This window comes from Sclerotinia sclerotiorum, genomic scaffold, assembly GCF_000146945.2.
Source record: "Sclerotinia sclerotiorum 1980 UF-70 scaffold_2 genomic scaffold, whole genome shotgun sequence".
In the NCBI taxonomy this organism is placed as follows: Eukaryota; Fungi; Ascomycota; class Leotiomycetes; order Helotiales; family Sclerotiniaceae; genus Sclerotinia; species Sclerotinia sclerotiorum.
Genome location: NW_001820834.1, coordinates 1,238,898 through 1,251,357, shown reverse-complemented (window position 1 = coordinate 1,251,357; position 12,460 = coordinate 1,238,898). Strand labels below are relative to the sequence as shown.

The 12,460-nt window shown below is 42.2% G+C and overlaps 3 protein-coding genes across 3 annotated transcripts; 1 reads left to right on the top strand and 2 right to left on the bottom strand.

The window, feature by feature from the left end:
- Window positions 1–1,078: 1,078 nt before the first annotated feature.
- On the bottom strand, window positions 1,079–2,736 carry SS1G_01564 (hypothetical protein; the record flags this gene model as incomplete). The annotated part of the gene is made up of 2 exons (XM_001597320.1): window positions 1,079–2,655; window positions 2,721–2,736. 2 exons carry the CDS (start codon window positions 2,734–2,736, stop codon window positions 1,079–1,081), a joined length of 1,593 nt encoding a protein of 530 aa, XP_001597370.1.
- A 633-nt stretch (window positions 2,737–3,369) lies between these two features.
- On the top strand, window positions 3,370–4,634 carry SS1G_01563 (hypothetical protein; the record flags this gene model as incomplete). Its single annotated transcript, XM_001597319.1, has 4 exons — window positions 3,370–3,491; window positions 3,598–3,659; window positions 4,092–4,319; window positions 4,375–4,634. 4 exons carry the CDS (start codon window positions 3,370–3,372, stop codon window positions 4,632–4,634), a joined length of 672 nt encoding a protein of 223 aa, XP_001597369.1.
- A 3,879-nt stretch (window positions 4,635–8,513) lies between these two features.
- SS1G_01562 (hypothetical protein) lies at window positions 8,514–11,059 on the bottom strand (the record flags this gene model as incomplete). The annotated part of the gene is made up of 3 exons (XM_001597318.1): window positions 8,514–10,291; window positions 10,416–10,532; window positions 11,038–11,059. The coding sequence occupies 3 exons, from the start codon at window positions 11,057–11,059 to the stop codon at window positions 8,514–8,516; spliced, it is 1,917 nt and encodes a 638-aa protein (XP_001597368.1).
- Window positions 11,060–12,460: the final 1,401 nt, after the last annotated feature.

Here is a 12,460-nt window from a genome sequence, read left to right as displayed (position 1 = left end):
CGAAACACAACTGAATCGGCATCAAACTCACACAAGTATAATACACACAAATCTACAGTGTCCAAGAATATGAAAAAATGCTGTTATACCCTAAACATCAAGAAAAACCTTGTACAAGGAAAATCAGAAAGGAATTCCGGATCCAAAGGTGTCAGTCCTCCTGTTGCTAATTCTACACCATAAACCCAATCCGGAGACACAACACATCACCACCTAGCAAGTCCTGTAGCAAAAATACTCCTCAAAGAGTGACAATTATACCCGAAATATCCAAACAATCCCCAGATTTGTATTCTTTTCTCTCTAACAGTTACTCCTCCAGCCTCTGCGCGGCTCCATACCCATCCTCATTTTCTTGACCGATATAATAGCAGAGAATCAAAGATCTAGATATCGATATGAAAATACTTAAACCTAAACCGCCTTACGAAATAACCACACCATTTCCTCCCCATTCCTCGAAGAACTTCCTCTCCAATTTCACGCCGACAGCCAAATCTCTACACCATTTTACTTCGACATATAAATCATCCAATCTAAAGTAGTATTAGTATCATGAACTCCCCCCTCACTCCCGAGTTTAGATTCGACATCATCCTAGACGATATGCTCAATTATTTGAGAATGAAATTTGTACTCAGATGGAGAACTACTGCTCTTGATAAAGAGATCGACGGAGGTTTGTGAAAATTAAATGAAAAGCTTGTAGGTCAGAAATTTGAGTATTGAAGGGTACCTTTTATAATTGTGAGAGGAATTTGGCTGCTGGATTGGAACTGCTATCTCGAATCTGTTTTTGTTGATAAAGTAGATAGATTATCTAGTGTATATGGGAAATGTTTTGTCTTCGACCAACCATGAATGCGATCATCACTTCACTCAAAAAGGTGGATGTTCGGTATCATACAAGACTACTGGAGACTGCATGAAAGTTCTTCTCGTCATATTGATGATTATTTTGTTGTATTAATTTCTACAACAAATTGAACCGGCCAACTTTTAAACCCAGCCATTACTCCTAAACACCATACTTATGATCGTCCACAGGATATTCCTTAGTGCCTCCTCATAGAAAAATCTATTCCTCCATAACCTCATCCTTTGAAGAACTATCTCCCCATAATCCCTCCAACTTAAACTCTTCGGCCCATTCCTTAACGATCTCCTTCTGGTCACCCTTAACGTCCTCTCCCACAGGAGCACCGGCGATCTTCTCGGGTGCAATAGCCAATATAGGAGCATCCATCCATCCTTGGATTCTTCCATCTCTCCAATCGGTGATAACTGTTGTGGCAGCGCTGCTAATATTTGGTACACCTCCCTTCCCAAGTCTTCCTCTCTTTCTAGCGACCTGAATCAAGAAATCTGAGGTTGAATCGCCATTTACGGAAACCAATGGTGGTAATCCATAGACATCCATAAGTTTGTTGAGCATATCTTGAGAAGCGCTCAGTCTCTTTAATAATAAGGTAACCGCAGGGACAGGGTCTTCAATTTGCTTAGGGGGAATAGCATTCAGGAGAACAAGTCTGGCTTGTTCTTCAATTTTCGACGCCTTGGAGGAATCACCAGCAGTTGGGAAAACAATACCAGGAGAATCAAGTAACGTTAATTTGCTATCAATCTTGACAGTTCGAAGAGATGTAGTAACACCTGCTTCAGCACCAACTGGACATGCTGCACCAGCACCACCAAGACGAGATGTGAGGGCATTGATGACAGAAGATTTTCCAACGTTAGGATATCCAATAACACCAACGGAAACGGAGCGCTTGAGCTGTTTTGCCGCGGCGAATGATTTTAAAGCCTTGAAAAGTGTTTGTGATGTACTCTTCACAGTCAATTGGCTATGATTGAAAGTATGTGCATTTGCCGCTGGACCAGAGGCTCGTAAGGGCAAGGTGGGGAAATACCTTCGGAGGTGAATGAGCCATGCTTTGAGGACTGGAGGAGGAATAAGATCGATTTTGTTGAGAATAAGAATTAATCTCTTTCCACCACTTGCAGCGGCCATAACCATACGCTCGACTTCTTTCGATCGAGTACCTTCGGGATCGCGAGCATCGAGAACGTAGAGAACAACATCTGCCTGATCAACGACTTGCTTGAAAACTTTGTCGAAAGCTTTTCTGGATCCATCTTTTCGTGTAGGTAACCCAGAAAGCTTAACACCATCGAATGCTTCATCATCTTCCGATTCTGATTCTTCATCTTCGTCCATCTCATCTCCACTAATAAGGTCATCCTCGTATTGCGCTGCTGCGGCTTTAGCACTGGCAAGTAAAGCTGCCATAGGATTAGATTCATCAATTTCGTCGTCCATTTCTTCATCCTCATCCATGAGCTCAATATCCTCCTCATCAACACCTTCCATTCTGGCCTCTACCTCTCTCTCAACTTGTTCACCAGTCTTGGTAGCCTTCGCATCAGCTCGTCGTTTCGCAGCATCTTCGGCCTTTCTCCTTCTTCCTTCCTCAATCTCTGCCAAAATCTTATCCTTATATGGGAACAAGTTTGGAATTCCAGGATCCTTCTTTAAACGCGATCGCCATTCTGGATTTTTCTTCCCTTCCTTACGAGCTTTCTTTTGTTTTGCAACTGAAGCTTTCTCGATTTTGTGACGAAGGCGTACTGAAACACGTTTACTCTTTGGCTCTGTTGTTGTAAAAATAATCAATTAGTTATCTCGTGAACAAAAGACAACTATATTGATGACTTACTTCCGACTTTGGGCATCTTGAATACTGTTGGGCAATTCTCCGAGAATAGATGCTGTTGATATGTAGGTAGTTATTTTATTTTCGATATGGAATTTTTAGATTTTCCACCAGTCCCTTATCGCACAAAAATTATTTTCTAATCCATCAACGCTAAACCAATTTCCATCTAGCTCACACATACTAGTCCCAATCACGTACCTCCGACGGAATTGTCACATGATTCCCTCCGCTTCAACCAGGGACGGGCACAACTCCTTTCCCTAGACGCCTCTACTTATTGCTTGTGCTCCCCGCCCACGTCAACCCTTTACCAAATATATTTTGAGTCAGAAGCAAACATTGAAACTTTCATTCATTCGTGATTTTCTATTTAAGATTTCTACTTCCCCTCAGGAAACTTGCAAGAGAGAAACTTCAATTAAACGATTTAACAATCACGAGGTCTGAATCTATCAACTAAGGAAAATTTTTGTTGCATATCTCATTTGAGGAGGAGGATTGCAAATTTCTAGACTGGTCAAAGGGTCTCTCTCGCCAATTTTACATATCTCAACCACCACCCCACCGATTTCTTATTGGTAACCTGCATTTTGATCTCCGCGATCTGTTTATTTCATTCGATTTAATTATTTCACCATTAGAAGAAATCATGGGTTCTCTTCCGAGAGAGTTTTCTGCTCCGCCTCAAAAGGTTGTCTTCAAGGGGTTCCTTTTCGATATGGATGGTACTATCATTGATAGTACCGATGCTATCGTTAAGCATTGGCATCAGTAAGATAACCCTGGTCAAGATTGATGATGAGGACCTTCAAATAACAAAAATTCTCAGATTAGGAAACGAAATAGGAGTAGATCCTAATGTCATTTTGCAGACAAGTCATGGAAGAAGAAGTATTGATGTCTTGAAGGTTATTGCTCCAGAGAAAGCAAGTTGGGATTGTAAGCTTACGACTTGGCTTCCCTTCCACATTAAACTTCAAATCCCATCGACTGCTTTCGTTTCCTGCATCTCCCCTCTACCGAGCATGAACTTTCCTGTTCTGGTCATTTCTTTGCCACTTATTAGCGAGACATCTAGAAGATGATTAGAAAATCTAGTTTGATTTTGGATTTCATTTCATACCAATGGGCAACAGGGGAAATGCAAATGAATCGAGTTTTAAATCCAAGTGGAATCTGTACTCTATCCAAATGCTAAATTTGGACCTGTTGAGGGAACAGGCCCTTTAACGACTTGTGCATTTATCTTCCCAACCCCACCTATGCTTCTCACTCTGAGATCCCCTTATCGAGCTTGATATATCACCATAATACCATAGAACTAGATTTAACACCCATTTTTAAACGATGATCACTAACATCTCGAATCAGACGTAAAGTATATGGAAGGTCTTCTTCCTAAAAACTATGGCGATGACGCCGTCGAAATCCCAGGTGCCCGTTCCCTTCTCGACTCACTAACCACTGGAAATCATCCCTGGGCCATCGTAACATCTGGTACTTCACCACTCGTCACCGGTTGGCTCAATGTCCTAAAACTACCCATACCCGAACATCTAGTCGTTGCCGAGGATGTTCCGAACGGAAAACCTGATCCAAGTTCGTATTCCCTTCCTCATACTCACTCCTGAAACCACAAACTAACACCACCAAGCATGCTACAATATGGGAAAATCCAAATTGGACCTCGAAGATGCTCCCGAAGGTTCCATCCTCGTCTTAGAAGATAGTCCGGCCGGTATTCGCGCCGGAAAAGCAGCAGGATGTAAAGTTCTAGCTGTAGTTACTACACACACTATCGAACAAGTGATTGAAGCTGGTGCCGACTGGGTCGTGAAAGACTTATTGAGTTTGAAAGTTGTCGGAAAGACTGATGAGGGCATTGAGTTGGAGATTTCAAATGCATTAGTTTAGATGGGTCATTTAAATAGAGTTTGGGCATGGAGCATATAGAGGAGAACCCTCTAGAGGATGGTATTAAGATTATAGAATTCGCATACGTACATATAGATAGAACTGGGATGGCAAATCAACAATTAAACAATATAGAAAGCACAATCGGCAAAGTGAAACATAAATCTATGCCCTAACCTCCGAAACCAGAATTTCCCAAGATGAAAATTACTTCGGAGAATATAGCCACTAATTCCATAATTAACACATACCCAATGTCCAATCATTATAAAACAAAAGGAGATGTAAGAATTCTGGAATCTGTTAAAAGGAATGACCTCACACAGGGAATAGTGGGAAGCTGATAGGGCAGAACTGAGGTAATATTGGTCTTGTAGGTTAATCTCTCTTCTAAGTTCTACGGAAGTGCGAAGCTCTCTGTAAGAGAGCTTCTCAATCTAGTCCTAACAGGACTAGTGCCCTGTGCACGTGCTACGCAGGAACCATTTGTAACGATACTGTACTGGAGGCAGCGGCTGCCTAAGGTTTCATCTGGTTGGTAGTTGTGGGTTAAGGCTTTATCACTGGTATTCACTTGGAAGTGAATTCGTTACTAGATCAAGTAGAATGTAGGTAAACTAATTGATAACTAAGTTGAGCACGAAGCTCCTATACTATGAAACTATTCTGACTATATAATAAATCCTTTCCTGGAGCCCTGAGGAGCCTAAGCTCCTGGAGGCTCCATCACGTGATCTCTACTTGCCTCAGGACACTAATCCTGGGGCGATTCGCAACCTAGGATAATATAGCTCCTAGGATAATTGTCCTAGGATTCCTTATCGATAAGGGAACCGCGGGAAACAGCGGCCCAAACCCCGATACTCGGTTTTATTGTATAAAATATCAAAATTTCTGTTAAAGTGAATGGTTCCTGCGTAGCACGTGCAAAGGGCACTAGTCCTATTAGGACTAGATTGAGAAGCTCTCTGTAGGAGAGCTTCGCACTTCCGTAGAACTTAGATAATGAGTGATTTAGAGACAAGACTAATATAGCCTCAGTTCTGCCCTATCAGCTTCCCACTATTCCCTGTGTAAGGTCATTCCTTTTAACATAAATCAAGGTTTAAAATGAAAAGCGTTACACTGTATAATGAGTAGAGTCCAGAACTCTTATAACAATTTCCCAAATTTTTCTAAACTAATTATTTGTACCTCTTCATTATACCTTTCCACCACATCTCCTCCACCACATCTCCTCCACCCCAAACTTCACCCATCCATCTCCGTCTCAATCTCCTAAACTCAAATAACCACCCAGCACCAACCCACCACGACACCTATCCATTTTCCCTCCCTCCATTTAGCCACTTACCCGATATCATCATCCAATCATTTACTCCATCATCCTATATATCCCTTTGAAAACTGATTTAGACTAGAAATTTACTAAAAGTCAGAACTCCCTTCTCACAATTCTATTCTCCTCCTCTTATAGATTCTATCATGAAATATCTCTTTTTTAACCTTATCTTATCTTATTTTATTTTAATATTATTTACTTATCAATCCTTTTGTTAATCTATAATTAAGTACTTCTAGTATATCTATTGAAGTAATTACTAAAAGAACTATTTCATATACCTGATATCCTTACTCTCCTCTTCCCTCCTCTCCTCTTCACTCCTCTCCTCTTCCAGCATCTCCTCCCCCAAATTAACATCCACCCATCTCTTCATCCCATCCATTAACTCCCACCAACTCCATGCTCACTCAAAAAGCCAAAGAGAAAAAAAACCCAAAAGCAAAAGAATAAACACCAGTGATTACGAAGTTTAAAAATCTACATCCTAATACCCGTTTTCATCCCCTCTTCCTGTTCTCTCTTAACACATTGTCAATTATTTATTTATCCATCCCTTCTATTCTTCATCCTCATCCTCCATTCCTAATTCGCACTTAACTTTTAATTCTTAACCCCCTTAATCCTCATCCACTCACTCCCTCACTACTTTCATCATATTTCATCCTATTTCATCCTAGCCCAGCTCATCCCATAGCATCCCATCCCAACCAATCCCCCACAACTCCCAAATCCCATAAATTTCTCCTCTCCTCTCTCCCCTCTCCACTCACCCTTTCCTCCTTCCCCCTCCTTTCCCCCTTCCAATCCACTTTACCCCTCTGCCACCCCGGGGGCCCCTCAATACAACAAATCACCTCATCATTACCAACCATCCATCAACCCTCCCTAGTCTCCCGCAATCCTCAAGGCTCTACACATCCCCAATACTCTGCATTCTACATCCACAACCACCACAAACCTCAAGATGCTCAAAACCCTCAAGCACCCTCACCCCATTCTCCTATTCAACTTACAAGAACACAAGATTCATCTATCTATCCATCCACCCATCCACCCATCCACCCATCACACATCCTCGCCCCCATCCCCTCCTTGGCCCCCCTTCCAAAAAAAACAAAAACAAAAGACACAACATACACAACACAACACAAGATCTTACCAAAAAACAAAATCCTAACATAAACCCACCAATTAAAGACACATTCCACGTCAAACAAAATAAAATAAATACTAATAATTAAATTTCACTAGGTAGATCAGATACAGGAGGTATTTAAGTATAGATAGATATCTGATGATGCATCCATCCAGTAATCCATCCATCCCGTCACCCATTCATTTATACTTCCACATCCAAATCCATATCCATATCCATATCCATATCCATCTGTATTTATCCATTCATTCATTCATCCACGCATATATATATACCACTTCCCGATTACCAATATACTTCTTCCTTTCACATCCCCACCCAAAACCGCTCTTCCCATCATCACAATAAGCAATAAGCACACGCACACACACACGAAGGAAAAAAAAACCACCTCCATAATGCATCGACAAGCACCACACAAACTAGTGAATTCTCAGGGCAAAAAAATGACAAAGTTTGTCATTTATCAACACTAACATAAATGTAACCACCCCTAGGAAAGACGCAAGCTAAATTTAAGGTAATAGAAAGCCTTTCAAATGACAATATGTAGGAAAAACAGAGAGGTATCCCATTCCGAACTCCATCCATCGTTCCCACCCACACAATCATCAATCCATCCATAAATTAAATATGTACTTTCATGACATGTATAACCCAATCAAATTCCTATCAATCATATGCCAAAGCCTTGCACGCAATGCAAAAAGGTAATATCCTATCCATCCATAATATTCCGTGCTCTTAAGAATCGAAAGGGAAAATCAAAAAGCCAATCCATCAATGCATCCTTTGCTCAGATAAAAATTCGAACAAAGCCAAGGCTATGCCTAAGGAAAGAGAAAAAACCCCCCCATATGAAGATGTGAAGTGAAAATAACACAAAGAACTGACAAGTAGTAAAATCAACAATGAAAATAAAGTTGCTAAGACACCTTTAATCTCAAAAAAGGTATCTCGGAAGTGATTAAGTGGTGAGCTGGAAGATAATGAAAAATACAATGAAAAGCGAAGTAAAAGGACAAGAATTAAAACTTTAGAGGTATCAAGGGACAAAAAAGCAATAATAGCAATGTTGGAAGGGGAAGTGTGCCAGTGATACAAAAAAAGAAAAATCCGTATGAATGCCTAGTGCTTAGAAGTAATTTAGCATAGAAGCATTCAGCCGATTAATACTATGATGCAAACTCGTTCTTCCATCGTTGTCATCATTAAGATGTTTTGATGAAAGTATAAGTTATGATCAATTAGATGTACCCTAGTCATAGTGATTCCGAGTAGCGCATAATTTTTTCGTGTCGTTCCGATCTCTCGCAGTTACGATATATCATTTCGCCATCCTCCTCGCGAATTATGCAACATTTGTTTCCATTCCTAATTATTGTGATTGACCAGTCCAACCCCAGGAAGCGCTAGCCCCAGCAGGCTGCTGTTGGGCCCAACCCTGAGCACCAGGCTGAGGACCGGATGTTGTAGGTTGCATAAAATGTTGATTGTTTGAATCAGGTTGATAGACATTTCGAGGAGGTGCTTGGTAACTTTGACCCATCGCTTGCATACCAGAGTATTGTAATGCGGGCTGCATTTGGGTATTGTTACCTGATTGTCGAAGTTGCGCTGGAGGAGGTTGATGTGGAGACTGTTGAATGTGTGGTGATTGCTGGCTAGGATGGGACGGGTAAGTAGGGTTGAATGCGTGTTGCTGAGGAGACTGCTGTGGTTGACTAGATGGCCACATCTGATTCTGAGACGTAAATTGATAAGGAGTCGCTCCTTGACTCAAATTGCCCGCAGAGGCGATTGAAATGCTAGGAGATCGTCCAGCTGTTTGCTCTTGCCTTGATGAAGCAGCTCTAATCGGAGGTTGTGAGACAATACCAGGTTGATGCGAAGCCTGTGAGTATGAAATATGCTGTGGGCCTTGGTGAGCCAAAGTTGATTGTTGTGCAATACTCTGTGATGATCTAGGCGAGTGCAATGCTTGTGCAGATGGAAGCCCGTCTTGGGAATTGACAGGCTGCACCATATTACCCCCGGCAACTTCATGAGGTTGTCTCCACCTTCGTTCCAGATAATCATGACTGCGACTACGTTGCTGATTGATCTGCTTATTGTATTCAACAGCTTGATTTACGTGATTCGTGAGATCCGTGTTTAAACTTGGCTGAGTTCTGTCTTGGTAGGCAGTCCCAGCAAGCTCTTGTCTGGGGCGTTGAATACTACTATAGTCTCTCAGGCGCATGTCGTTTTGTTCTGGCGCAAGGGTGGTTATCATGGGAAGTGGGTTGTTGGCACCAGATATACCCATCATAGAAGATGGAACGGTTGGTTGCGAGTACGCATAATGTCCTGGGCCATTGCTGTAAATATCGCCATGATGGTGGCTTGCAGCTAGAGCAGCTGAAGCCTCGGCAGCGGCAGCGGCATCTCTGGCTTTTGCTGCACCAGGTCTCTTTTCTCCAGCCAGATCATCCTCAGTGAAGCCTTGCTTACGTGCCTTTGTTTCCCAATAATCATCTCGGACACGTCGTCCATTAACAATGACTCTGCTGCCAAATTGGCGGAACATCGATTTTGCGGTAACAATGGCTATTTGCCGAGAGCGGTAGGAAAAGGGCAGAATTTCCTGGTGAATCAAATCTTCCTTCTCTGCTTGAGTTGCAATAATCTTGTATAGAGATCTATTTTTGTTGAAAAGGAGATATGAGTCCCGATAACCCAGTACCCTAGCACATTCTGTTGCTAACATGAATAGCTTATCTCCCCTATTTGGTACGTAGAAAGTTCGACACCTATATTCGCGCCCGTCCATTAAATGGCCGTTGGCTGAGACTTTTTTCTCGCCCTGTTCATCATATTCTCTGGGAATATACTCGTCTCCTTCTGCACCCAACTGATCTGTTGTGTGATCCCTCACAGTTGGCAAAGCCTTGACAACTGGTTTAGGAGTTGGCTTCTGCGTAGGAGTTTGGACTGAATGTATAACCGGAGTACGGTTGGGAGGGATTGTATGCTGCGACTGAGGAGTCTGCGGTCGGCCACTGTGGCTCTGGATTGAATACGGCATTTGGCTCTGACTTTGTTGAGAAGGTTCTGAGGTACTGATGGCCACCTTTGTCTTCATAGGCCTACCACGCTTTCGTGGTTTTGAGTCACCTGTGATAAGACATCATATCAGTAATATTTCTTGAAAAGGTAAAGTAAGTGCGCCTGTAACATATCGTTACAGAAAGGTGCGAACGAGGCGAAACCCGAAATATGAAGAGTGATAACAACATACCATCATCTGCCTGGTTATCCGCCTGCGGTATTTCACTATATGTATCTGGTGAGCGACTCCTCTTAATCCCTCGAGGGCTTTCTTTTGATGGTAATGCTGAGGATGAGTTGAGAGCTCCTATCGCATCAAAGGATTAAGTCAGTCCGAAGTCCACAAGTTAAGACGAGAATAGATGACAGTGAATTATTTTGAAAGAAACTCAAATCATATCCCAAAGTCGCATGAATGTTTGCTAATAAAGAGTTTAGTTACCTTGATTAAGAGCTTGAGGATTAATCGTGGTGGGTTGAAATGGACCTTCGTTACCCCCCCCTCCAAGGCCGTTTGTCACGGCCGAGTACATGACGAAATGCGCAACGCAAGGAAACGCAAGGCAAAGCAACGTCAACGAACGAATCGATGGAAAGAAGTACAAAGGAATTTAAAACTCCAAAGCACTTTCGAGAAAAGTATTGGGCGACGAAATATATGGGATGTTCATTTGACCCCCCGACTCCTTACACCATTCACGTTCGGCGCGTTTGCGCTTTCGTCGCAAAAAAAGTGTAAGAGATGGAGATGCAAGCTCCAATATTTGGTGAGTGCGGCGTGGAAGCCGTTCAGCTGCATTAACCTAACGAACCGATTTGTTCTGCACCATGCATGCGGGTACTTGGATTCAGTAGCTGCGTTTTGGGGGGAATTCAAGGTATTTAATTAATATATGTGTGGTAGTGGATAGTTGTGGATAAGTGTGGATAGTGGATATATGTATGTGCGTATGTGTGTGTGTATGGGTGAAAGGCTTGTCGATACCAGAAAGGACCCTTGGAGCTTTTGGATCCTTGAATGCTTGAATGGAAAAATGATAAATGACGAATGATGTCGATTTATTGGATCCCTAGGGAAGGGTGGAATAACGGAATAGGGAAAAGGAAGATGCGAAATATAATCAATGTGCGACGGGGATCCTATGCTGTATCTATGCTGCTATACTGTACTATCCTCTCTCAGGTACAGACAGGATTCCGGTATTATGGCTTTCCCTAAGCGTGTCGGCAGTCGTGAATAATAATGAGTAATGAATAATGAGTCATGTATGGTAATCGAATATCGAATATCGAATATCGAATATCGAATGTCGAATCTAATATCGAATATTGAATCGAGGAGCTTTGTACGTTGTACGAGAGGCTTGTCTTGTCGTTGAGATCACCTAAGCAGCTTAGCAGGTAATCTTAGGTACCGTAGTGTAAAAGGTAAGCACGGGCGGCCCCACGATTTTCTCCCACTCGCCCACTGATCAACAGGCGCCCTTTCATTCGCAACGAACTCGTGGGAAATGTAGGGAGTGGTAGTGGTGGTGGTGGTAGAAGATAAAAAATATATAATTGTCGATATGGAGATATGTAAAGGGAGGTAGGCTAACGTAAGGTTCAAGGAGGGGGAAGGATGAAGAAGAAAGGAAGCTTTGATGAATTTTTTAATAAATAAAATCCTTTCTTTTGCTATTTGTTTGCTTTGGCTTCCTTTTCGGCTTTGATGATGGAATTACCTAGGTAGGTAGGTAGGTGGATAGGTAGATAGGGAAAATATGTAGGTAGGGGTAGATAGGTAGGGCTCGGTAGCGTCGGTAGGCAGTGATGAATGAATGAGCCAAAGATTGACCTTGACTATTATAAATGAAGGGGTTTAGTCAATTTCGAAGCGAGCCTTCCTTTCTGTCCTTTTATTTAGTCTTTTTTGTCTTCTCCAATATAACATGGTATTGGTAAAAGAAAAAGAGAAGAGACAAATGTTCAAATCTATCGAATCCTCAAAAATGATAGGTGGACAGAAACCGTACTAATAATCAAAGCCGAGTCAGTCCCGTTCAAGTATCTAGGTACTTCTCGAGGAAAGTCAACCGGAAAACTAGAAATGGCTCCTCTTTTTTTCCTGATGTCGTTTATCAAACACAGACCCGGCTGCGGACACTGTAATCCTAGTAAGAATTGCGACAAATGCTACGCAAGGACTTGCTACGCCAGACGCAAGGACGAGGTTTGGTACGGGTAAAGTGTATC